The sequence below is a fragment of the Pezoporus occidentalis genome, unplaced genomic scaffold (genome assembly GCF_034315485.1).
Source record: "Pezoporus occidentalis ecotype Australia unplaced genomic scaffold, CSIRO_AGI_Poc_V1 ctg17, whole genome shotgun sequence".
Taxonomy (NCBI): domain Eukaryota; kingdom Metazoa; phylum Chordata; class Aves; order Psittaciformes; family Psittacidae; genus Pezoporus; species Pezoporus occidentalis.
Genome location: NW_026913531.1, coordinates 4,384,139 through 4,410,983, shown reverse-complemented (window position 1 = coordinate 4,410,983; position 26,845 = coordinate 4,384,139). Strand labels below are relative to the sequence as shown.

Sequence of the window (26,845 nt, the reverse complement as noted above, 5' to 3'; positions counted from 1 at the left end):
GTATTTCAGCAGTGGTAACAAACAGCGATGAGTCACAGCATTTAACTCCAGGAAAAATGAGCCAGCACCAGGGGAAAGAAGTTTATTTTACTCCAACCAAAGAGTTGCACCAACCATCTCTCAGCCCAGGATCTGCCCATGGTTATGGTAAGACAAAACTATTTTTACAGAGATTTAAAGAGCTTAAATGCTGATATTACTTATCTGTGCCAAATGTTGGTTCAAAACCGCTGCCTTTTACAGTAAAGAGGTAAGGAAGAAAGCATATTGAAATATCGAATGTAATTCTTTGTATCCTTATGTGTTACTCCGAAATGAAAAAGAAAAATCATGTTGTGCACTAGTTTTATTAAAGCATGTTATGATTTGTGGGAGAGCAGTCCATGTGATGGTAAGTCATCTGTGTGTAATCCTGTAGCCAATGGTCACATTTAATGTCTCTGGTATTTATGTGTTTAAACAGAACTTTTGTGATAAACCACTTGTGCCTGGAACCTTTGTGTAAAGATCTATTAACAATTACTTCTACTGAAAGATCCTTTCCTTTAGGGGAAGAAAAGTCTCAGCACTACTTTTTGCGGGCTGTTAAACAGTCCCTCTGCCTTGCTAAACCTGTTGAAAACACTCCCAGTGGATCTCTGCGAACTGACTGGATGCAAAGTGAAATTCATCAGTAGACCTGACGTGTTCATAGTCTGTTTAAAAACCAAAACCAAGCACTAGTTGTTCTCCTTGTGCTTATTTGCATGTGAAACTGCTTGTGTTGTCTTATTGCCTAGGGTATCATTAGACAGTTATGGTTTGTGAATTCCCTAGTGAAAACTTCAGGCTCTTTGTAGGAATATTCTTTCTGCTTTTACTCTTGGCAGCCATGCTGGTCATCTCTGCTTCCTTTAATTCTAGTAGTGCTTCTGAAATTTATTGTATTTTTGGTATGAGTCTCCCTAATTCCCATAGCTTGCTTTGTCAAAGTAATGATATTAGTCTGTCAGAGCAATAGAGAAAGTGTCTCAGGTATCTTTCAGTCATATTCCTGTGTTCCCATTTAGTACCATTTAGATAAAATGAAAAGATCTGTGAAACCAAAAATAGTTGTTACCGTACTGAATTTGGTAGCCTTTTAGTGTATTTGAAGAATTATTACGGTAGTTTTTTCAGTGCTGCACACAGCTAGCTTTGATATATTTTCTAAAAGCTCTGTTATCTCACTGGAACAGCACTTTATGTTCTCTAGCTTGCATTGTGTGTATTCTGGAAATACTTTCTGTAGAATATACACATATATGTAAATATATAACTTGTTTGTAATTTTTATGATCTTTGAAGAATTTCTGGTTATTCTCTCTACATGCTGTGTTGTATCCCTTATTAGAGAAATGTAGTTATATATTTGAATATTCTTGTGCATTCTTCCTTTGAATGTTGCTATTCGCACTAATTAATAAAATCAAACTGTTGTGCTTAGGAAAATAATTAAAATGGTCTTGAAATGCACTAAGACTCAATCATGTTACATCAAACTCCTGGCAGATAGTAAGTCTTCTCTCTGATTATTTCAGGTCTTATGTAAGTGATTTTAAGCTGGTTAAATGTATCTGCCTATTTTAGCATCAGTCATCACTAACTTAGTGTTCCAGGAGTGCTGCTAGAAATGAAGCTGTAGTTTCATGAAACAAGGAATTTGGCTTGCAGTCAGTTTCAGTAGTGAAAAGGTATGGTGTGGGCTAGGTTTCGGCAACCTTTAATTACTAACTTCTAGCCTATCTGCAGCTTGGGAGGTGTAGGTTTGATTTTTATGGAGGAGGTTGACCCTCCATAGGGTTAAAAGAATAATCACCCTCCTTCATTAGAAGTTGGGTGATTATTCTTTGGTAGTGATTCCTATGGGAAAATTACAGTGCTGGTGAAAATGTCAGCTTAATACATAGGGTAAAAGAGATGCTGTGCAAGCCTGAAAAATATGAAGTAGAACAGAGTTAAAAGTGATGAACTACTTGAGGATGACTGCCCAGCAAATATCCAGTTAACAAATGTCTTTACAATATGCTTTAATATTGTATCATGAGACTGTGGATTCAAAGTTAAACAGGGGAAGTTAAGGTTAGATATAAGGAAGAAGTTTTCTACTGTTAGGGTGGTGAGGCACTGGAATGGGTTGCCTAAGGAAGTTGTGAATGCTCCATCCCTGGCAGTGTTCAAGGCCAGGTTGGATGGAGTTTTCAGTGACATGGTTTACTGCAAGGTGTGCCTGCCCGTGGCAGGGGGGTTGGAACTTGATGATCTTAAGGTCCTTTCCGACCCTAACTATTCTATGATTCTGTGAAATTAGGAAATGTTTATTTACAGTATTTAAAGGCATTTACTATGAACTAAATGGAGATGCTTTTAGTCACTGGCACCCAAATGCATCCTTAGGAGATGGGTAACGTAAATGAGCAATTCAAAAGCATACTAGGCACAGGGTGAAAGAGTCGAAACAAAAATGTATGGTACAGTCTATAGAGAACTGATTAAATGTCCATGGGGGGGGGGGGGGGGCATAACATTACTTAAGGGTACTTAGTTTTTGCCACTGGACAGTTTATGTTGTTGGATGCTATTTGGCCACCGTTACGTGAGCAATGTTTCCTGTTGCCTGAATAAAAGAGCCTGTGTGGCAAAGCCAGTTTTGTGTAGAGCTTATGGTTGAAAACCTAATGAGTTGGAATGAAATGAAGCTTGTGCAAAGTCAGTGTTTGGAGCAGCTAGCACTAACTTTGGTGTTAGTGGAGATGAGCCACCACATGTGGCCGGATTCTTAGGCTAGCCAGCAGCAGTCCAGGGAGAGGCATCTTGGTGCCTATCACTTGAAAAATTTACTGGAACAAGCTTAATTTGAGTCTTCTCTTTGTGTTTTAAGGAAGATCCTAATGACAGCAATTATAAATATGATTGAAAGTCTTTATGATATATAAATATAATTAAAAGTCTTAATATGAGGCAGTGGAGGTAAATATTTAACATCGATTTGGGGCATTGGCTTCCTATTTGGAACAGAGAGCCATGTCATGTGTCGTGGTGAAGTTTTAAGTGGTCTATATTTCATGATTTTAAGTTCTCCTGTGTATAAATATTAGATTTCCATTTCTGTGACCATAATGCTGGGTTTCACAAAGCTTCCATTTTTCTGTGCTTGTTTTTATTTTAGGTTAAGACACATAACTTCCTCCTTCATCATGCCTGTCATTCTCGTAAGATGAAACGTAGTATGTCATCTGAGGCAGTGGTGGGGGTCTTTGTTTCAGAGTCAAGTGCAGATCTGTTCTACAGATGTAGAATACAGTTTGGTCTGGAAGCATTGTCTAGTGATTGTTCAGCAGAAGTTTATTTACACTACCCTTGTTCTGTATAATCTTTGCGTTAAAAAGTTGCAGCTTCTAATTTTATGCAACACGTTTAAGATCTGTGAACATACATTGTCCTTTATTCAGAGGCTAAAGGGCTAACCTTTGAGGCTAATAGACTGGCATTTACAGGTGTGGAGATCAGACTAGCATGCATAGCAAACCTCAGCAAGGTTGTTTGACGGAAATGTATTTTAAAAAGTGATGGTGAGGATTGTGCTTGTCTGATCTCAACCAGTTTATGTAGTAAATTCAGAATTCTACTGGTGAAAGGTTAACTCAGCCATATATAGCTTTGGTCCTGAGATGGGCTTTTAGTAGTTGTAAATTTATTTCATCAAATGGTTAACTAGAGTGTCAGAATAAGCTAGTCCTGAACATAATGCTACAAGTACAATTTGTTCTATAAAACGAATTTATTTGCCCTAGAAATGTCAGTGGCTTTAAATTGGAGAATACCAAACTCCAACTGCTGTCAAGAGCAAAAACTGACACACAGAGAAGCGTAGAAGATAGCTTTTTGCATCTACAGCATGTAAGAAAGGATTTAATAAACATGCAAACTTGGTTTAACTAGGCAACTGCTTACATTGTGTGGTATCACCATTTCTAGAAAGCCAGCAATTTAGCTTGTCTTCGGAGCTCTAAGCTCAACTACATAAAGGAAAGCTTTCCAACTACAAACTCTATATAATTTATTACTCAGAAACTGCTTGTGAAAGTGGTCTTGAGCAGCTCTGCATTGGGTCGATCCTGACAACTTTTACTGATTTCCCTAATTTTCCATTGTATGTGCTTAAGGAAGCAGTTTCTAGACTCTCACTCAACAGCTCACTCACATGGATTACTGTGCTTCTGAAACTGGGGTGGGAAATGGTAAAACAGTGATAAAGACTACAATTTCAAAAGCTGTAGAGCAGAACTCTGCTTGCTGATGTAAGCTGTTTATGTTGTTACACAAATCATCCCTGGTAAATTGGATTCTTGTAAATCTTGTTAACTTGGGCTTACATCAGGATACTGCTTTATTTGTTTAATAAATTGGATTAATATAGAAACAGTGATCACTTAAGATTTATGAAAAGAGTCTCCTCAGAAAGGGGCTTTAAACTTATAAATATGCTATTAAAACATATCTCAAACTTATTGTGAGAACAGTATAGATGCTTAAATAATAATATGTTCTTGTAATAAGAAAACAAATCTAGTGAAGATAGTATGATTAAAAAACTTGTAATAGGATGTTTGAAAATGTCTGATTTTTCTGTATATTTCCAGTCTTTATTCAAAGCATTGATGAGATGCAGATGGGGTGAAAATGTGAACCTAAAAAAGCATGTTAGGATAATAAAGATTGAACATCTAAAGGACATGCTAATTAATACATAGGATGCTGCATTTGGGGTGAAAATACAAATTTAACTATTTTTGAATGTGAGAAAAGGTGGAAAGTGAAAAATTCAAGCAGTAGGTCCCAAAAAACCACGACCTGTTGGAAGGCTGCGGTGCCTTTGGAGCCATAATAACTAAGACAGTGCAAGACTTGGACATTGCTGTCTACCCAAGACAGTTAACAAGTTAAAGGAGGTTTGTTGTAGACCTCTACAACTTGTAGCTTTTAGAAACTGTTTGCTTCAGGTGTTTGTCTCAATTGACAGCAACAGCAGCACATATTGTTTGACCAGGTGGTAAGAAATGTCCTGGCTTGTCATCCCTGTTCTGGCTCACTAGTGGTCAGTGTGCAAGAAGTTCTGGAGATGTAGCCCGCATCTCTTCTTCCCAGCTATCAGAGGAAGACTGATCCAGTAGAAGGAAAGATAACAGCCCTGGGTCAGTGCACTTGAAGCCTTTCCAAAGTATTAGCAACTCTTCCTGAGGTGGGCTCTTAGCTCTGGCACTTTGGTCAGGTTTCTTCCAGGAGCTCATGAGAGTGTCTTTGTTCTTGTGGGTGCATGAGACCAAAGCCAGAGCAGAGGGGTGCCGTGTTGGAGCTGGAGAGGGAAACCCTTCATGCTTGTGGTTATAGCAGATGCATAGAAAGGCTCTAACTCCACTGGCAGAATACTGGTTACTGTGTAAATACCAGCTCCTGCTTATCTTTCATCTAGCACTTCAGTGTGGAGTAAACAGTAAATACTACTTCTGAAGTCAGGCACTTTCTCTGTAGAGTAAGTGCATCTAATGTCTTAGAAAAATGTTAATGCTTTTGCTTTCTCCTGCTGCATGGGAATTCTGTCTTAAGACCTCGTAAGCCCTTGCATTTGGAGAACCTTGTTCTCTCTTCTGTGTTCTTGGGAGGTATGTTCATTTGTCTTACCTTGTTTTTTGATGTTGAGGAAGTACTTTGTAATCAGCAGTGTATAGCAGCCATGTGGACTGGCTATTCCTTGGCTAGTTATGGATTAATATCTGCTGCAGGGACCTGACCCCAGTGCAAGGGGTGGTCTCTTTGAAGTTCTGTGACAGAGCAAACTTCAGTGGAGGTGAAGCCCAAGTTCTGCAAACCTGTGCAACTTATTTGGAGTAGCTTTAATGATTCTTGTCACAAACGGGATGCGAGTGAAATTCTAGTCACAGTAATGAATGAATGCATTTGACCCCTAAACAATCTAGTTTTAGCTTGTGTTACCAGACTGAATTTCTTGTGAAATGTTTTAAGTTCTATTTTGTGTGGCTAGTTTTTCTTGACGTCCTGCTTTCTTGCTGTAATGCATACTCTGGCACATTCCTCTCTGCAAGTCATTCCTCTCTGCAAGTCATTGTGTGTTTATTAAAACTTGCAATTTCTGAAATGCTACTCCACCCAGTATTTGTGGCTTGAGTAAATTGCATGTACTCTTTTGTGTGTGGGTTATGGCTTTATGAAAGCATGGCACTGAGTCTGAAAGGCACAGCAGGGCTGATTACTTTGAAACTTCTCAAGCAAGTTCTCTTTCTCCCCGACAATATCTGCAGAGCTGGCCTGCTTGAACTGTGACCTTGGGAATTTCATAATGGCTGAGATGAAAACTGTTGAAACCTGAGCAGTGAGCAAACCTATTTGATTAGGGTGGGAGGAGCTGAGCAGGAGTGTTAACAAGTGAGGAGGTTCAGCCAAGTACAGCTGCCAACAAGGCACTGGGAGCTTTGGTGTTCATTCATAACCACTCTCAGGCGTGCCTCTGGAATTACTCCTCAGCTAAACTGCATTTGACTTGGAAATATCAGAGAACAGCAGTATATTTGATGAAAGAAACTTGCCACTGTAAACTACTTGCACGTCTTTTTTTTTGAATCAGATATTGGTGTCTGAAGGCAAGTATATCTTTAATACTTATTTCATGAAATAGGAGAAAAGCACTTCAAGTCCATGTGCAAACAAGTCAGTTGTTGGATAAAACTCATTTATAGGTATGATAATCTAGCAGTTTCCTTTATCTATTTTATGCATGCTGTGAAGAGAGTGTTTCTGTTGCATGCAGATAATTATTTATGACCTTTTCTTTTGTTGGACTGGGGGGAGAATTCTGCTGGAAAAGGTAGTGTTGTCAAAATGTCAGGGCAAATTATTGTCAGACTTGAAGGGCAAGGCTAAAAAGGCTTTGTCTTCTCTGCTACACCATCGGTTTTTCTTCCACTTTAATCTCCCTTTAGCTTTCACAGAATTTTTTTTTTTAAGAAGATTTTGGGCTTTCCTTATATACCTCTAATAAGAAAAGGAGTATTTTTTGCTTTGTAACATTAGATATCCTTTTAGTTCTATTATTGCATCGGTCTTATTATATTTAAAATTCATCAGTTGAATAGTTCTGAATATATTGATTTGATTTCAGTTGCCGTGCTTGGAATTCATACCTGTACAATTTGGAGAGGTCTTTTTTGATAATACTATTTTTTTTCAGCTGTAAATATTTTTCAATCTGAGAAATGTTTTATAACTAAAATCAGGCTTTGTCAAAAGTGTTCATGTGCTGTTGGAATTGCATGTGCCTTCTCTTTGCCTTTACATACTAAGATTCAGGGTTTGCCCCAGGCAGTATCCTGGAAGAATGTCTTAAGCATGGAATTGTGATTTGTTTTTCAGCCAGCTGAAGAAGCCCCAAATGAGTAGCTGAAAGGAGAAATGCATTCTGTCCTTTAGAAAATGTATACTACAGATGAGTTTTCTTCCTCTTGGGGAAAAAAATTCCTCTTAGAGGTGTTCAGCAGGTTGACTGAGCATGGGTTCTCCCCTCCCGAAGATAGATGAACTAAATATTTCCATCATGATTTTTCCATCTTCCTCCTGATTTAGGTGTTACATAATACAAAGAAACCATGAGACTTTTTCTCCCTGACAGTGACATATTTAGTCTAGTGCCAGCTTTCATGAAGTACTGAACTTTTGTTATGGGGCATCTTTGTTTCATGTACAGATGTCTTTTTTTCAAGCACTGTGGCATGCAGCTGATGCATTTAGGCTAGAATGCAGATACTTTCCTCTTTATGCAGGCTTTTTGGCTATGTCTTGCTTGTGCAGTTGGACTTGGCTGTAGTTCTATTTGTGACTATTTTGAACCTGCATAAAGTTCCAAGCTGTGTATGTTAGTGCATTTTCTAAATATATCAATTAGTAGGGCACTGGAACTGATATCAAAAGGATAGAAGGCTTCCTGGACATTAGTCTAAGATCGCCTTATGAATGCTACTCATTCCAAATTTATCAATAGTTTGACCATTTCTGTCTGAGTTTAATTGCAGAAAGAGGAGAAGGGGAAAAAGGATGGCTACTGAAGTGCACCTTTCCATTACAGCGTACTGAACATGCAAATGAAAGCACTTCCAGCTACTTAGAAGTACCTCTGTGTCCTTTCAGGAATCAAATTTGGAGCCAGGAATTACGGTTTCTAGGAGCTTTGGGCACTGAGTGTGTGGAGAGCAGAAACGCCTTTAGTATTATCTCAGGCTGATGCTCAAGAGTTAAAATAAACTTTAGCTTAGAATTACACCATTGAGAAAAGTTCTAATTTTTATTAAACGTTACAAACTCCTTTCCATCTAACAGCCTTTTGGTTGTGTGTCGGCTCTCTCCAGAAACATATACTGCTTTGAAGCAGTTGAAGCAAATGAGTATGTGTATACAGGTATTAGCAGGCATAATGAACCATAAGCTGCTGAAAAGATGGGGATCTAGTGACTTTTTGCAGCCAAACCATGTGATTTTTATTTTTTATTTTTTTTTTACCACTGCAGATCTAAGTGAAATGTGAAGATGTCTTGGGGGGGAGGGGTGAGAGAGATGAAGAAGGAAGCTTAAATTAGATGGTTTTGTTCTTTTCCCCTCTGTGGTAGTGATGAGACAGAGTCATATTTTGGCAAAAGGCACAGACTCTGCCTCTCTTTTTGCTGTTGAGTTAAAGCAGAGGTAATTAAGTAGAATACTCAGATAATGGCTTCCTTGGTTGGGAGATGACTTCAGAGGGGGGAAATGTAGCATTATCCATATTGAAATTCTTAATGTTATCTACCCAAAGACTTCAGTTTCACTTCTAAATGGTGACAAGAGCATAGGAAAGAACAAGAGCATAGGAAAGAGACAGAGGTTTTTAATTGTTCTTATTTACGGGTTACATGAACAGTGTCAAGGGACCTGGAAAGGCATGGAGAGAAATAAGGGGAAACTTTCAGGATGATGTTGCTTCCTCGAACATGAGACGAGGCCCTTAGTGACATGAGTTGGTGGTCTTGGCAGCCCTGATGTAATGGTTGGACTTGATGACCTTAAAAGTCTTTTGCAACCCAGCTGATCCTATGATTCTGTGAGAACAAAGTGGCAGAGCAGACTGTGCTGTGGAGGAATGTGGTAGGCTGTAGTGTATACAGAGATGGCTGGCACGGCCACTGGATGCAGATGCAAACAGAGTGGTTCGGTTGGCTGATGGTGCAGCTTCCCCTGAGTCTGTGTGACCCTGCTGTTCCAGTGCAAGACATAGAAACATCCCGATACCAGTGTCAGCAGAGCGGTCCTGGGCAGGGTCATAGCCCTGACTCAGAGTTGAGATAACAGAGCCATTAGCTGGGCAAGATAGGTCTGTAATGAGAGGATACAGTTCCTTCTGTATGTAAGGGGAGGTTTTCTCCTGCAGCTTTCTCTTGATTTTAATTAGGGAAAGGAAAATGCGTATTCTGAAGAGACTTGGACCAAGGTTGTAGCTAAGAAGATAGATTTGCAGGAATGATACAGAGCTGTGTGGTTTTGGTTTGGTTTTGTTTGTTTTTTGTTTTTTTTTTTAAGGAGAAAAAGGTGGATTCTCCCTTGCATTTCTTCTTCAGTTACCACACCATTCTACTCCTTAAGTTTTTCAGCCTCTCTTTCTGTTCCTTCTGGGACATCTGGAAAAGGACAGCTTCAGCTGAGGGAAGTATGAGCCACAGTAATGGATAAATGGAGGCAAGCTTGAATATATGACATGCTTATCTAGTTTCTCCCCCTCCCTGTGCTGAAGTGAATAGAGTTTTTCACTTCTTGTACAGAAGAAGTGGAAATTACATAGCATATGTAATGGTTTCTATTGATGGCTCTCATTCTGGTTTTTTTTTTGGTTACATCCTTTTTCCTTGGCATGTACTGGGACATTAGGCTGTTTAAGAAGCGTGAAGAAATTCTAGTGATTCATAGGATCCTGGAGGCTACTACGTTTCATGATCAGAAAAAAGAATTTTCAGTGTTTTCAGTATTTCTTAGTGTATGTTTCTATGTGCATGTGCTAATGCACATACACTCTGCATAGTAAAACCTGTTGTTATAAAATACTTTGGTCTGCGGTATTATCCTTGAGCCAGTGTGAACTGAGATTACTGAGCTGCAAATAGCGAGTACACTTCTTTGCATAAGCAGCTGGAGACAGCATTATTTGAGGTTTAATCAAATTCACACTATTATGGATGTAATTGTGGGGCATGTTTCACTTTGTAAGAGGAGGAGACCTCAAGTATGGAGTAAAGAAGAGCCCAAGTTCTTACTTTCAGGCCAATTCTTGGTGCCTCATTTTTCTGTTTTCCAACAAACACAGTAGGTTTCAAAACCTGTTTTTTTCAGAAATAAGATGGGGGGAGGGAATGAGATTGGCAGAGAAGCACCAGATGGGACGGATGTTCCACATACAGAGGAGTGTGGCCATGCACACTAGTTTTCAGGGCAAAAAGAGGCAGCCAAACTAATGAACAGTGGATGAAGGTTACGGAGAGCTTATTAGATTTTATTCTGATAGCTATCAGCAAGAACAGTTTGGGTCAGCTAAGTTCTGGTCTTGAAACAGAGTTCACTGAGATTTTTTTTTTATGGTTAAAATTTAAGCTGGTTCATTTAAGTGTTTTATTCATTGCCTAAAATCTTTGGGGCATAAATAACAAACTCTTCCAGAAGTCAGGTTGGCTCATATATATATATATAGATATGGCAGAGGCTAAGAGGAGAAAAAGCTATTTCCTCACCTTTTAAAAAAAGTAAGAAATGAAGATGTAGAAGCCATGGCAGTCAATTGATAAAAACTAGCTAGGTAAGAGCCTGAACAGCAGCTCAATATGGCTGCATGATGCAAAGCATCGGATCCCTTTTCAGATTACTGTAGTGTGCCACAGTATCAAATAGGGAAGCCACATAGCTCATGAGTTTCGCTTTGTGCAAAATAAATCTGGGGCTTGAAAGACCAACAGGAGAAAGGCTTAATTTAAGGGGTCCTTAAAATCTAAATATTCACCATTTTTGTTTGCTTAGAATGTATGAGTAGGGCCAAACCTGAGATGTGTTTGTGGGAAATAGGAGCTGAAGCAAAGCCGTTCTGCTTTAAGCATCCTAATGGGTTTGATGAGAGGAGGATAGTGTTGCTTGGCTTGCTGCTGATTTGGCAGCCTCTGTCTCTTCACTGCATTTTTCACATGTGCCCTTCGTTTGCTTTTTTTTTTTCCTTTTGTGTCTTACTCATCAGAATGTGAGGTAAAAGGCTGTTACTGCAACACTCTTGTTCCAAGCAGCTAATGCTAAACAGCTTTCACAGAGAACATAATCCTTACACAAACACCTTAACTCATGAAGGAAGAGGGTCCAGTGCGACGTAGGTTTTCTTCATGTGCTGGGATTTCATCTGTGTTTTCTGCAAGAGCTGATGGCCGAAAGCTTGTCCGGAATGCTTCATTTGGAGGATATAACGAACTCTCTCCTGCTTTACCAGGTTTGTTTCGATCTTGCATTTCTTAAAATGTACAGAAGAGAATATAATTTCTGCCTTGGACTTTTCAGCTTGAATGAAAGTAATGCACTGAGATGTTGATAGAAATCAGAGAGAGTTATTGCTTGTATGCACTTAGATAACAGCACTTTGTAGTGGCCAGATTTGCAGATAGGCAAGTGAGCTGGTCAGCTTTTACACCGCATTAAAAGCCATTTGTGTATTCGGTACTGCCTGGAATATTTGTCTTGGTGGTTTGGGCTTTTATGACTGGAGTTCTATGATGTGGTTTATAAATGCCTTCCTCTCTTGTACTTAACACTCCTCCCACATGCAATGGACATGCTTTAAAATAGTAAGGTACAGCAGAAGGTTTTAATTTAGCTGTAAGTACTGAAGAATCTATATGCTTGTCGTCAGTGCTTTGAAAAAAATAACAAGGGTTATTTTAGGGCTAAAAACGTAGCCTTGCTAAACACTGCAGTGCAAGATTTTTAAGACATTTAACGCCAGAAAGGGCTTAAATCTCTTTTTGCTCAGATTTGTTTGCTGAAAATGAGTGCTGGAATATTGAAATGGATTTCTGGAGTTTCATTGTCCATGATGTGCACTTTTGATATAGGTGCTGAATTTCAGCAGTTTACTCCTAACAAATTTGATGCTCGAAAACGTGTTACAAGGTCACCCCTTCCTGAAAAGGGGACATTGTAGCAATAGTACATTCTTACCAGAATTACTCTGTGTGTGGCTTGACTTGTCTCGTGCATGCGCACAGACGCACTTTGTGGAATAGTCCTATGGGGACAGGTTGCTGGTTAGGGGGCAGGGGTGGTGGGCTGTGATAAAATAGTTCTTTTTATTATATGCCTTCTGCAAAGTGGCTCACTGAATTTGTAAGCCCTGGCTCTGTAGCTATGGAAAAAAGTTGTAGGGTGCATAGGGGAGGTTGCCGGCTGGCAATGAGGGAGCTCTCAGCATCATTGGCTTGCAGAATCACTGGAGCAGCATGTTCAGGCTCAGGCAGGTGAGGGCAGTTGTTGGGACACCGTGTTCTATTCAGCTTGATGTTTTACCCTGTAATATTTCTTTTCACTCTGCTGCTGGAAATTATTAGCCTTCTACCAAGAATCTTAGCACTTGAGCTTTATTCAAGCTGTTCAGGAAATAAAGATCTCAAAGCTTGAAAGTGTGGTGTTGGCAACTGGACAGATGCTTCCTACCTTTAAAGTAAATGCATGTAGTCTGGTAATTACTGAGACAAAAAGGGATTTGTTTCCTATTTGCTTCCTTCCTGTACAGAATGGCTGACTACTTTCCGTAAGTGGACAGTGAGTGACTTCTTAAAAGGCAGAACAAAAGGAAAATAGTTTTTAATACATAAAAAAAAACCCAAGATTTAAAATATAAGTAAAAAAGTTTATCTTTTGGGATCTTCCATATATCTGAAGAATTTAAACAACCTTAATGTGCTGGAAGATATACTCTTTCAGTTTTGTTTAAGCAAAGAGTAGTTACTGCCCATCTAAAAAATAGTCATGTATACTTAAAGGGAGGACAAGCTTTGGCTAATATTGTTTATTTTAGATGGTGTTTGCAAAATACTGTGAGAAAAATATATAAAAGGACTTTTCTGATTACTCCAGTTTCAAAATCCAGGGAGGAATCTGGATTATTTCATATGGGATTGTATTCTTAAAACTGGTGCTTAGCAAGCTTTTGAAATTTGGTCAGTTAAACAGACTGTTGTCTCCTGCCTTCAATTCTTTATAAAGATTTTTCCTTTCTCTCTCCCTGTTATGTTTACTATATGACACCAGTACTAGTATCTCCCACTAAGTATAACTCGTAGTTCCTCCAGAAGCATACAGCTTTTCAGCTCAATTATTAGTTCTTCACAACTGCTCATGCAGCACATCAATAATCAAACTGGGATGTGCCTTGCTCTTCAATGGCAGTCACAATTATTGCTTGGCTTGCTGCTTGTGGTCTTCTCATGCATTGCATTACCTTTTTACTGCTGCTTCTGTTTGTTGGAAAAAAGCCACCAGTGGCTAGCAGTTCTTTCCTTTTAGGTAAAAGAGATCTTATGTTAAAAGTAACGTGTTTTTCTGATGTCTTTTTTCTCAGCTATCCCAATTGCAGGTGGTATTTGAGAGGTACAGAATCAGCATTTGAGATGTAGGCAGAGTTATGTGGTTGGTTTGAGGTTTTTCCCTTTAGTCAGAATTGATTAAAGGGACAGATTTTAGGTGTGACTAAGGTATGATACCTGTGTTACACTTCAAAATTGAAATCTCGTAACAGTCTTGTTTTAAAATGTACCCTACCACAGATTTATCCTAAAGATTCCTTAACACTGATCTTACAGCGTTTTGTCAAATGTTGTCAAAAATGACATTTTGGAGGATTTCTTTCCTTTGGTATTGACTGTGTATTCCAGCTCAGTCTCTAAAGAAGCACTGTTTGATTTTTGTTTCATGGACATCTTGAGTGTATAGAGTTCTGGTTGTTCTAGGTGTGTGCAGTTATAGAGCACTTGCAACTATCTGAAAGCTCATCATGAGTTCTTACGTAGATTTCTACCTGCCAGTTTGGGAAGGACTTGCTGAGTGCTTACAGTAGGAACGTGTACTCAGGACAGTTCCCCTTCGCTTCTAAGGTCACACCGTGAACTGTGGCTGACTGCTCTGGGGTTGGGATCAGCTTTCAGAGGCCCCGGGGCCTGTGATGTTAAAGACAAGAGAAGGTCACAGTGGGAGAAAGTCTGCCAAGACATAGTGCTGCTTTGAACACAGTCCCTGATGTCCAGAACTGCTTTAGAGGCTACAGCATTTAAGTGGAGATTGCATTTAAAATGAAAGTATTATTTTTCAAATATTTTTCTGCAGATGTCTTAAATAATAGTAGGAGCTCAGTCTGCAGCTCTGAAGGTTGATTCAGCCATCACTTGCTTGCCCTCTCCTAACTTTGAAGATTGCTTTAGGTAGAAAATGATACATGGGTTCAAGAGATTTAATACAAGTTACAGAAAAGGACCACGTCTTCAACACCTGAATTTCTACAGTGCGAAATGTGAGCTCAGGTTATCTTGTTAAAGAGGTTAAAGATTGAATTACAGGATGGGAAACAGCAAGTAAGCTAAAATATTAAGCCCAAAACCACTGCTGAAAGACACTGGAAAAACTTGAAATATTCATTTTCATTAGATGTTGCCTCTAGCCTCTTACACCTTGGCAGTCTCTGCTCCAGACACTGATTCAGTGACTTCTTGTGGTGTAATTTTCAGTCCCCCTGGGATGAACAAATTTACAAAAAGAGCAATAACAAAGAGCATCATTTAGAGGCTCAGCTTTCTTGGCTTTGCGGTTGCCTTTGTCAGAAATCCATTAAGTGATTTGCTCTTCATAACTGGTAGCAGGAAGGGAGAAAACAGTATTTCTTATTGTTGATTCTCTGAATATAATTGTTATGTTGTTTCTTTGACCAAGTATTTCCATGGCAAAGTGTGTATCATTCTCAGCTTGGGCCCATGGGCTTTTTGTGATGTTTCAGTACCTATTTCCCTGTAGGTATTGGTATGAAACTGTTCTTGTTAGAAGTAAGAGTTCTTATAGTACTGAGGTCTCTCCAACTTAACAGAGGCTCCCTGGAGAAAGTGTCCTTACAGTGGGTGAGGCTGTGTCAGGATCTGCACCTGAATTATGGTGTTTTACATAAAATCCTAGAACTAATTGTGTTGCAAAAGACCTTAAAGATCATATAATTCCACCTCCCCTATACCTTCCATTTTCCACAAGCCCCATCCAGCCTGGCCTTGAACACAGGATGGGGCAGCCACAGTTTCTCTGTGCAACCTGTGCCAGTGCCTCACATCTCTCACAGTAAAGAACTTCTTAGTGTCTAATCTAAATCTATCCTCTTTCAGTTGAAAGCCATATGTTTTATACATTTTAGCACATAGGGGAAAAAAGCCTGTCAGTGTTCTGAGTGAGCTTATTATGACTTCTACAGAGAGGGGGTATACAAGTAGGACGGTGTGGGATGCGAGAATGACTGGTTGGGTTTCCTCATGGACCGAGACAGAGCAGTGCAAGATGTTCCAGGATCTGCAGCACCCTGCCTTGGGCTCTCTAGCAAACCCCTCAGGGAGCCCATTGGTCTGTGTGTGAATAAGGAAGGGAACAGTGAGTGTGGCAGCATGTTTATGAATCGGCATGCATGCATCAGGTTCAGGACACTGGAAGCAGGGAGGTTAAATTCATGGAAACACAACTGAACTCTGGTCTTTGTGTCTGATTCTCTGGGACAGAGTAGTTCTGTTTTCATTTCTGCTTGGTGATACCAGTGAAAAGCTTGTTTATGAAAATAAAAGCATATGTTTGTTAAGTAAGGATATGTAAAGCCCATAAAACTGTTGTGCTTTAGAAAGCAAGCTGTGAATTATAGCTTATCTTCTGTAAGAACAATCCTGACTTAGCACTTCCTCGTTGATTCCCATCACTAAGTCTTCTGTATGTGCCTATAAATAAATAAGTAAAAGTGAGAAAGCTGTTTAAAAAACGCTTGCATTACATTTTTCAGTGGAACCTGGTTCCTAATGAGGGATTTTTTTTGGGTATGGGGGTAAGGACAGAACCTCATTACTATGGTTTTGGTGTGTGACTGCCTAAGACTGGTATTGAATCTAGTAACTTCTCAATTAACTAAGGCAGGTCTGTCCTCTAAGGATGGAGGTGTTATAGCACCTAATGACCAGTGCTATAGAAAATGTGCTTTTGGTTTTGGTATTAAATAGGAAATGTGGCTTCTGGTCTCCGGATCACAACATGCCTTTGGGATTTTTCTGGATTCCCTAGTACTACAAATCTAATGCCTGTCTAGGTACTTCTTCCCTGTGGTCAAGTAGTCTTCTGCATTATAGATTCATTAGCTGAACAAACTTACCACGGATGTGTTGTAAGAGTTTCAATAGTAAGAGGTTAATGATCTGTGCGCAGAGGGGCTTCCATAAAGGACATGTAAAGGCTTATTTAAAGGCATGTAGAGTTTAGCTTGTGTAAACATAAAATGGAATATCATTGTACTGCAGAATATAATTCAAAATAAAACTGATCTTACAAAAGAATTTCTGCAAGTGGTAATAAATAAAAAAAACAAAACAACAAAACAAACAAAAAAACAAACTACAAAAGGCTGATGAACAGACTAAAACTAAGAGGAATATGATTTCTCATGTAACCTGAAGACCAACGTAATGTCTCTTTAACTCAGTGACACTTCCCAGCGCATGTATTTGTGATAGATGGATCTGATCTTTGTTGCAGTTTCTGGATATTATAAGTTGTGGAAAGGTGAAAATGCTAATGTGTAAAAAGCAAATCCTGCACTGAACAAGCTACTCAACACTGCTACAGAGTTAATAAAAATTCTCTTAAAGCTCATGGTTTCCCCACACGTAGACAAGGTCCCCTAAAAATGTAAAATCGAACCGTTTCTCTGATAAATCTTATTTTAGAGATCTGAGTAACCAATTTCTATTTCAAAGTTCGGAGCATCTTCAAGGGAAGTTCAGAAGAGCTTTAGGTGTCCGTTTATGCAATTTGTCTGCTGGTGCAGTGCCCTCTCGTGGGCTAAAGGTCTAGGGTGCCACTGCTAGAGCCATGCAGGGCTTTGCAGCTGCATGGGTTATTCCTGAAATTAATGTGCGACTTCATATTTATCAGCCTTGCATCTGGAGGGCGTGGAAGTGATGGCATTTTTACATATCCAGATAAATGTGCTGCACAGTTTGGTTTATTCCTGTTGTCAAAAGCTTTATGCTACCACCAACTGCTTCAAAGTAAATGGATCACTGAGATGTATCCTCCTTAAAAGGATGCTAGGTTCTCAGTATATGTTACGTAGCGTGTATGAAAAGGGTGACCCCCTTTTCCATTGTTAAGCATATACTGGATACAGCCATCGTCTAACTTGCTTTTTGGCTACTGGGAAAATGTGGGGTCTATACCATGAGTCACTGGCAGAGCATAAATGGGATTTCAGCAACTGTTCTAATATAAAGTCTTGACGTATTTATGCAGTATCAAGCTGAAGGTATAAATTCAAGGCTAATGCAATCAACCTTTTCCCTATTTTCTTGCAAAAAAACTGACTCGCAGTCCTAATCAATGTTTTAGATTTGCTTTCATGGTACTTAACAATTACTGCTAGCTACAGAAATGAACGAACCAAAAAAAGGCTCAGTTTGGTATTCTGCTATAAGAGAAGATAAAAGGACAAAAGTTTGCACACTGTATTTACAGTTCATCACGTTATTGGATGGTGTGCCGTGCCACCCAAATACAGTGGACTGTTCTTACCTCTTGGTAGGTATAAAATTAATTTATATTATAGTAGCTGATATGTTTTCAACTGATGTGAGGGCCTGGTACATATACTTTGTTGGAAAATCCAATCTGCTTGCACTTTTTAATGCTAAACACAATTTGCAAATTTATTTCAAAGGTTAGCTCATGCTGATCCCTTCAAGTTGATGTCTTCAAATAATTTGCAACACTACTGTCTTTTCAGGTTTTGACAAAGGGAAGGATGATGTGTCACAAAGTAAAGAGGATACATCACATTCTATGTCAAAAAGCAAGGTAAGGAAAGTAATCTGGCTTAAAAATGACAGTGTATAAAGGAGTTTAAACACAAATTATCAAACTTTTATTGTAGATAATCTTGAAGATTACTCTTCAGATTCAGTAATAGATAAAGATTAAAGGGAATTTCTTAATACAGTTGTCAGGATGACATCACATTAAAATCTGCAGTTCAAATTAGTGAAAATGAAATTTGGAGTCTTCACTGTTGTCTTGGGAGGCGGGGTGTTGCCTTGCCAAGTGTAATGATGGTTGGAAGCCAACTCTTGGTATGCAACGTAATTTAGAATCCTTTTAAGCTGTAGGTGAAGATACTGTTCACTGAGCTGTAGAAAATCTTCTCATAGGAATGGTAGGGAAACTGTAATTGGAAAAGGTTTCTTTTAATGGCTTAAATTGCCAGAGTAAAACATAATTAAGTGTAATTTGTTGTCCTGTCTGCTGCAATGGCTTCTGTACCTCAGAATTTAATTACAAAGGCCCATTTCATTGAGGCAATGAGCGTGCAACAGAAAGCTGGCTCAGTAGAATATTAAAGTAGGTATAATTGCTATGCATGTTTATCTTTCCTAGTAGTCTTGATGATAGAAATGGAAAAGGCAGGAGTCAAGCAAATTCATAATCCTCATTGTGTAGTCCCAGATTGGAAAAGGCTCACTGAGATGGAGTGAAAACTGAGAACATCCAAGGTGGAGTTGGGACATGGACACCGCAGTCACGAAAACCATAGTATCCTGGAATGACTAAACTTTAAAAAGGAAGAAAACATGTGCTACCCAAGCAACCAAAAAGTCTCTTTTTATGTAGAAGTCTTTTCTCTCCAGAGCTGTTTTGTTCTCATTACAGTTATTTACTCGAGTAGTTTGCAATAGCATTCTTATTCAGATTAAAGTAGGCACATGATGAGAGAGTTCTGTAACAAGTCACTGTAGTAGCGTAGAGAAAAATCTACCATAGCTATCTTTTCCTTTCCCAAATCCATATAAATTTGTAACTTACAATTATAGAAGCTGTCAGTTTTAGGCCATTTTGTAGGCCACTCTGATACAACCTTATTTGTTGGCCTATTGCATGAACATTCTGGTCAGCAAAAGTGCCTGGCATGTTAATGCACTGAAGTTTTATCTAGTGATTTTTACATACTCAGAATGTGGAATTCTAGAAAAAACAGTATTTTCAGTTGGGTGCCCCAGTTGAAAACGGGTGTCTCTTTAAGACATCAAAGATTAAAGTGATGAGGGAAAGACTGCATTTTTCAAAAGGGGGAGGTTGTGTATGGTTTGATTTCTGAATGGAATAGCTAAATTCACTTGTTTTTCTTATTTAGGCATCACTGCAGGATAGAGTTTCAAGGCTTTAAATTACCCAGCTGTGTGGTCTGCTATTTTCTGCTAGGATGTCCACTGGTTTTCACAGAGGCAAGTGGGGTAACAGACACTTAAACAGCAGGCAGGGACTGCTCGGCAGGGCAAGGCCAAGGACCTGAGCTTGACTGCAGCTAGCACCCAAGGGTAAGGGGACTGCTTCTCGCTGCTTCCATGCACAGCTCTTTCCATAGTGCTCTGCTGCAAGGTTAGCACTGCAGTCTGTCAGGGCTGGATCTGGGCACAGGCAGCTGTAGCCCTGGGAGACAGAGGGGTTGCACTTAAAGGTCTTGACACGAAGTTGTCTGATATTTCATGTGTCAGCATTAAAGAGAAATGTTAGAAAGATACTAAAGGAAATCAAAGCTATTTAAGGATTACAGTAGCATTTCTCTGACTAAATGGTGTTATCAAAATTGCACTGGGGTGAGCAGGTTAGTTTCTGCAGCTTATGCTGCAATTTAGTGGTGTGTAGCTAAGCATTTCAAGCTGTTGGTACCTTACACATGAATTGGAATCACAGAGCTTTGCATTTTCAGCTTTACTGCAGCTTAGACCCTCACTTGTCAGGGAGGTCAAGGAAGCAGTATTTTTCCAATGTTTAAAGGATGGCTACAAAGAAGATGGAGACTCTTTTCTTACATGGAGTCACATGGGAAAGAGGAAGGGTGATGGCAAGTTACTCCTAGGGAAATTCCAATTTTTCACAATGAGAACAACTAGCTGTTGGAATAATGTCCCCAGGGAAGTGGTGGATTCCCCGACATTGGATACTTTCAGGATCCAGCTGGACAGGGTGCTGGGACGTCTGGTCTAAGTCATGCTTTCTAATTCAAAACATTTAAGTCTCTTAATCAAAACATTTATGTTGGTCCAGAAACCTCTAAATCATTTTTGATTTACAACTCAAGTTAATACTGTTTCTTTTAACTTGGATTTATTTCAGACTCTATTAATCATTTATCTTTGACTATACAGTTTGGTTTTTCTCTTTCATGTGTTTATTTTGTTTGGGTCTTGTCTTTCCAGGATCTCTGTGTGTTTTACCGTTACTTTTGTTTGTGTCTTTCTGCTATCAAAGATAAGACCAATATTCCTACTACTTATAATACATATTTTTCTTTATCCGTTATTTTTGCAATTACTGCATATGGGGCTTGATAAGAGTGGTATTTCTTTTATAACCCACAAATAAACTTCAGGCTAACAGAAGATGGCAACTGTCCGTCAGAGCTGAGGAGGTGAAGCAGTAGCCTTTCTTTCTAAGTAAGGATGGAAAAGCAAGCGTGCGACATGCCCAGAATCTGGTACTGAATGTACCTTGCTGAGAGCTTCAGTAGGTTCTTTAAAATGTTTTCTTCTTTTAAGTTTTGATCCCACCCACTTTGTGTGAGTGTAAGTCTGAGGAAGTTTTTAGCTTAAAAATACATGAATCACTAATTTTGCTCGTAATCCATTGAACAGGTAAATAAGGACTTTTACTCAGTGCCATTAGTGAGCTTTAAAACTGAGATACTGAGGAAATGGCTTCTGTAACCTGTGATACTGGTTTGGGGCTTTTATATGCGTGACCTTTAGATTGCATTAGCTTTCTGTTAGTGAGCAACTTGAATATTTATGAATGTTTTCCTTAAGTTGCTCCATTATAGCTTGCATAACGAGTTCATTACCTCTTCTTATGTGACAGTGATAAGCATTTTTTCCCTCTTCTGTTATTACATTTAAAGTACTGTATTTCCTTTAACTTCTAGAGAGAGGAATTAAATTTCAAGTTGTATGCTTGTCTTAAAGCTACATTTTGAGTGTTAAGAATATGTCTTTAATACAAAATGAAGAGGTGTCCTTCATTTTTCCAAGATGTATATGGAAGTTAGAGAACATTTCCTTATCACGGAAATAATTTTGAGATAAAATTTTTTGCCAGTTATTGAACATCTTTTTGACACTAGTTATCTAAGTAACTAGATTGAGCAACTTGTGTATTAAGAAGAGTGCTCAGTACACTGTTAATATTTATTGTAGTAAGTTTTCTCAAAACTTGCGTATTTTTGACTGTCATTTTATAGTATTCCAAACCATAAATTTGATGTCTAGACTTTGCATTGTGGTCTGAGATTTGAAATTACTAGTCAGAAATGTTGAACAGCTTGAGAGTTAGTTTTCATAAACTGCTTGAGTTTTCACAGTTCAGAAGGTTACCCTGATTTTTCTTCTTTCTTTATTTTTGACTAGGCAGGAACTTGGGGTCTATCAGGCTTATCAGTGCACAAAGAAATGTAACTCTTAATTTAGCTAAAGTACATATACAGTGGATACCTACTTGGTGTCCTCTGACTTGCAGTAGGAATGATGTGATAACTCTGTCATAGGCTCCTCTTTTTTTAGTTTTTATGAGCTCTGTATCCCATAGTGAATATTTGGGGGTTCTAGTTCCCTTTCAACTAGTAGGCAGCAGATGCCAAGGAACAAACTTTGAACCTTACAAGATTCGGGTAGAGGCAGGAAGGAGCAATCATGTGGTGCTGAGGCAGCATATTGTCCTCCTGTGAACAAGGGTAATGAGGACTTGGGTTTCATGAACAAACCTGAATCTCATTCCCCTGTCTTATCACCACTGCGAGCTTCTTGAAGGTGGCTTGTGAAGTAATTGGAACATGGGATTAGGGAGGAAGGAGCAGAATGAGTGCTGTTAGTGGTCAGTTTTACTCTGATGATTTATAGAGCACCGAATCCTAGATTGAAGAGGCTGTATTTTCCTTCATGGCTCACAGGGTAAGTTCCTGTATAGCAATCCGTTTGGAGGAGTTGTCAAGTTTTGAATGAAGACATTGGGATTTGTATGGCATGGGAGCAACTCCTGTGTTTAAACACCGGGATTCTCCTAAAACCTTATCTCTCTGCTAAAGAAGTTCTTAACTAGTCAAGACTGTGACATAATGAGTAACAGGCTACAAGTGCTAAATATTTACTGCATATATTTTGACTTCTTCTGGAGGAATCTCAGACTTCCTTCCCATAAAGCCCATATGACAAAAAAGACTACATAAATAGGTGGTGAACAGCTCGTGTTATGAGTTGTGGCTTGTTGGGTTTTGGGTTTGTTGTTTTTTTTTTAAGTAGGAGAAGCAGTAGAGGAGCAAATGGGAGTGGGAACCTTACAAATCTAACTGTGCACTGCAAATACTTTCTAAAGTACCTGCAACAGTAATACAACCTTGTATCTGTTATTTATTTACTATGCATTTTGTGAATTTCAGTCTGAATCCAAGCTTTTCAATGGCTCCGAGAAGGACATCTCTTTATCTGCAAGCAAACTTACAAAAAAGGAATCTCTCAAGGTGAACGAATTTCCAAGCAACTCCTCATGGACTATAAATGCACATCTACATGCAATGAAATAACAAATTGAATTATCGAAGTTACAATTTGCATGCAGAACCTATGGTTTTTCTACTGCCTTCTTCCCCCTGTGTTGTAACAAGACCAAACACCATTGTTCGGCGGATACCAAGTCAGGGGAAACTTAAAATTAGTTGTCTCTAAAAGAGTGAGGTATAGTGCTGCAAATTTCTACTGGGGAGGGAAAGTAATGGGCAGGTAAAGACTGCTGATCAGATAATGTACCTCTAAGTTTGAATGTAGCCCAAATGTGGTTTTGTACTTTACACCAGGAAAGGAAGGGGGGTAGGATTGGTTTGCTTGTTTAGTTCCCCCCCCCCCCCCCCCCCCCCCCCCCCCCCCCCCGTGATTCTATCAGGAGTTTCAAAGTCCTCAGTATTAAAAGCAAATGTCAGAAGAATCTGAAATTGGTTACATCTTACTGTTCTTGAAACAGAGCATGCAATAGTTGTTTGCACCTTGAAGTCAAATACTGTGTTTTAAAGCTGCTTACCTCTATTGCCAATTCAATTTAGCAGGTTTTTCCTCAGCTTGTATTGATCAGTGCTTTTCTGTGCTCTGATTACTGGCTTACAGCTGTGGCATTGTAAATCTTTCTCTTATTATTTACAGGTTCAAAAGAAAAATTACAGAGAAGAAAAGAAGAGAGCTACAAAAGAATTACTTAGCACTATCACAGACCCCTCAGTTATTGTTATGGCTGATTGGTTGAAGGTCAGAATTGAAGTGTGAAACCTGAGTGGAAGATGTAGCAGCTGCTTGCCGCTTTCTGACCAGAATAGAAAAGGCTCAATCTTTTACTTGCTGTTAATGTTTTGCTACAAGTACAGCAGCCACTAATTGCATCCCAGGGTCTCTGTGCTCAAATCCTAGGGGAATAATGAAAGAACCTACCTCCCACTTACTGAAGTCACAATAGTAACGTGCATCTTGTGTGTGTAGCCGTTTACTTCAGATGAATTGGTTTTACTGTTCTTACGTTGTCCTTTTATTGTACACTTGAAGCTCTATTTACCTCTGTAATAGTAGTGAAAATATTTCGGTCACATATTTGAATGCGCATTTCTTCTTTATTTCTGGTAATTCTTCTCTTAAGAACTGTCCTGTAGTACTGGTACAAAAGGTGAAGAATTCATTTCTTGAAGGTAGCAGTCAGTGTCAGCAACAGTAGTGCAGTTTATATATCGGTATTTAATTCCTTAAATTTGTAAATTTATTCCTTGGAAATTCTGTAGGAAAAAAGCTCTATTACCCATTTTTATAGTTAGCTCCAAATTGTTGCTTGTCTGCAAAAAGTTTCTCTGGTTTTTGCAAAAATCAGTGTAAACAGGCTAGCACATTGCTCAGAGGTCAAGTTGACATTCAGGCTTACAGACATAGAACTGATTGAAATCTGGAGTTGGCAGAATTGATGCAAGCCATCTAATTAGACATGCAAATTCAGGGACTTGAAAGGATCTTGTATTTCAAGTATTGGTTGAAACTTACAGCCGTTATGTTTTATTTAACATATTCAAATATATCTGAGTTATTTTCTGAACATCTTATTTTTCTAATCGGACATCTGCCTTATTTTCAGAGGAACTCTGTTTCCAAAGATTATCCTGTCTTTATGCTAGTGATAGATTATGTTCCAGATAAAATAATTCATAAAGATTTCAGATGAATTGTCATTCTTCCCATACATGGATGTGTGTAAACCCATTTGCAGACTAATTATTAATCAAGAAAGAAGAGTGAGGACTGAAATTGTGCTTTTGTACTGTCTTTGATAAACCCGGATAAATTTTTAATAGGCCTGATATACTTGGTTTGAAATAAAAGCTAATAAATAATTTCAGTTAAGATTTTCATTTAGTGAAGAGGGATGGTTTTGGTGTTGGTTTCACTGAGATATAACTGTAACTCTTTATCTTCTAGATTCGTGGTACCTTGAAAAGCTGGACCAAACTGTGGTGTGTACTGAAACCAGGAGTGTTGCTTGTTTACAAAACCCCCAAAAATGGCCAGTGGGTGGGAACAGTGCTCCTGAACGCTTGTGAACTCATTGAGAGGCCTTCTAAAAAAGATGGCTTTTGTTTCAAACTTTTTCATCCTTTGGAACAGTCCATATGGGCTATAAAGGTTAGTGGTAGTATATATGCTTTTTATCAGATGACTAGCATTAGACAGCAATCAGTAAAGACAATCTTAATGAAAAGCTGAACTGCATTTGCTGTTACAACTTTAATGGTTTATTTATTCTGAATACAAGCCTTCAATATCTAGTTCTTTTCATCACAAATTATTTGATTTATGCTACTCTGTATACTTAAATAGCTTCAGAAGTGTGGTGTGCAGAAGGATGCCATTGAAGAGGCTAATGCCATCAGTGGTAACTATGTAAACAGAAAGAATAAGTGTATAACATCGTATTTACATCAGCTGAATCTGAGAAATTAAGGAGGGAAGTGATTTGCCAAAATGAGAGTTGAAATGTGTTATAAGCATTTTTTTGTGTCCAGAGCTATACATTCATGTAATAAAATGTCAGCTTCAGTTCAATTTGCTTGTAAAAGTAGAAATTCAGATTACTTCCTTGTGCAATAGTAGTTTATATTGCAGCTTGCTAGCTGGTTGTGTTCCCTTTTGGTCATAATTTTAGGCAGATAAATGTTTTCAGTTCTGATGTCTGCTTTGTCATACATGGCATAGTACTGTGAGCAGCTCTTATCTGTAAGTGTTGAAAACCACAGTGTGTTCTGCATAGGAAAGGTTTATTTCAGTTTCTCTTAAGAATCTTTAATGTTTGCTCTTACTCATTGTTTATACTCTAGTAAACAATCTATTGTAGTCTGTGTTTCCTGTTTTCATATGGAGAGGGGGTGTGGAAGTACAGCACAAGTGAACATACTTACCCTCCGAAATTGCCATCTTGTTTTAGATGAAATTACTGTACAATATTAGGGCACTTGTAATAAATTAATGATGCCCTCTGCAATGTACGTCTTGAGATAGCTGTTAATTGTGAGATTGTATCTTCTAAATCTTAAATTGATATAGATGTACTGTTACATCTGTAGAATGTGCTGAATTGGTTTTGCCTTCCTTACCTCAGACTGGGAAATCAGTCAGCTAGTATAAATCCCGATGTTTGTTTTGATCTTTCTGAATAGTTATCATTATTAATGTTACCTAAATTTACCAGGCTTAGATCAAATCTTTTGTAGTTGTTTTTGAGTGATTTAATTTTAACATAGCTTAGGAGGATTTTTCACTCATCAGTGGTGATCTTACATTTGCAGAACATAAAATTCGTATCCTTTTCCAAAGTGATAGGGTTTGGTGTTAATGTGCTTTGATTATTTATGATCAAGTATACATGCATTGCAAAGTGGTGGCCTGTCTGCAGAAGATCACAAATCAGTCTTATATTTCTTTATTGCTTGGCAATGAGAAAATGGATTTGTTTGTTTTTTTAACTAGATATTTAGAATTTAGAGGACATGCCCCACCAGATTTTTACTTTTTTAAGGTAGGTCAAATTTTGAACCTGAACAAGTTGATTTTGTCCATTCTAAATGTGCTGAGAGCTGGAGTGGCGTTTGTTCATTTTGGTATGGCTATTTGCAGTTGAGAATTACTGGGTTTAATTAGAAGAAAGCCTTGAAGTTTGAAACCTTTTTGTGCCTTGTTTACCTACTCAATTATAATGTCCTAGTTACAGATTTAGTATCATGAGGCAAACTTTCATAAGCGTAATAGTAATAGACTGATTTACAGAGTAGATTTACCAGAACAAGCCTGAAGCTTAAGGCAAAATGAGCCTCAGTTGCAGTCAGTACAGGAAGAGACATTGCAAGAAACATTCACACAGGTCTAACTACTGC

At 38.6% G+C, this 26,845-nt stretch overlaps 1 protein-coding gene across 9 annotated transcripts in view; it reads left to right on the top strand.

Moving 5' to 3' along the window:
• Positions 1 to 26,845, top strand: part of OSBPL8 (oxysterol binding protein like 8) — a 94,198-nt gene that overhangs the window by 39,796 nt on the left and 27,557 nt on the right. For 3 of the 9 annotated variants that reach the window (XM_062613793.1, XM_062613787.1, XM_062613788.1), the window contains 5 exons: positions 10 to 147; positions 18,140 to 18,210; positions 22,835 to 22,915; positions 23,589 to 23,690; positions 24,897 to 25,100. In XM_062613793.1, the coding sequence (XP_062469777.1) occupies positions 57 to 147; positions 18,140 to 18,210; positions 22,835 to 22,915; positions 23,589 to 23,690; positions 24,897 to 25,100 (549 nt within the window). In that variant the 5' untranslated portion in view covers positions 10 to 56. Of the gene's footprint in view, positions 1 to 9; positions 148 to 11,329; positions 11,573 to 18,139; positions 18,211 to 21,643; positions 22,350 to 22,834; positions 22,916 to 23,588; positions 23,691 to 24,896; positions 25,101 to 26,845 lie in introns of those variants that run through there. The other 6 variants (XM_062613791.1, XM_062613790.1, XM_062613792.1 and 3 more) reach the window with 4 other exon arrangements.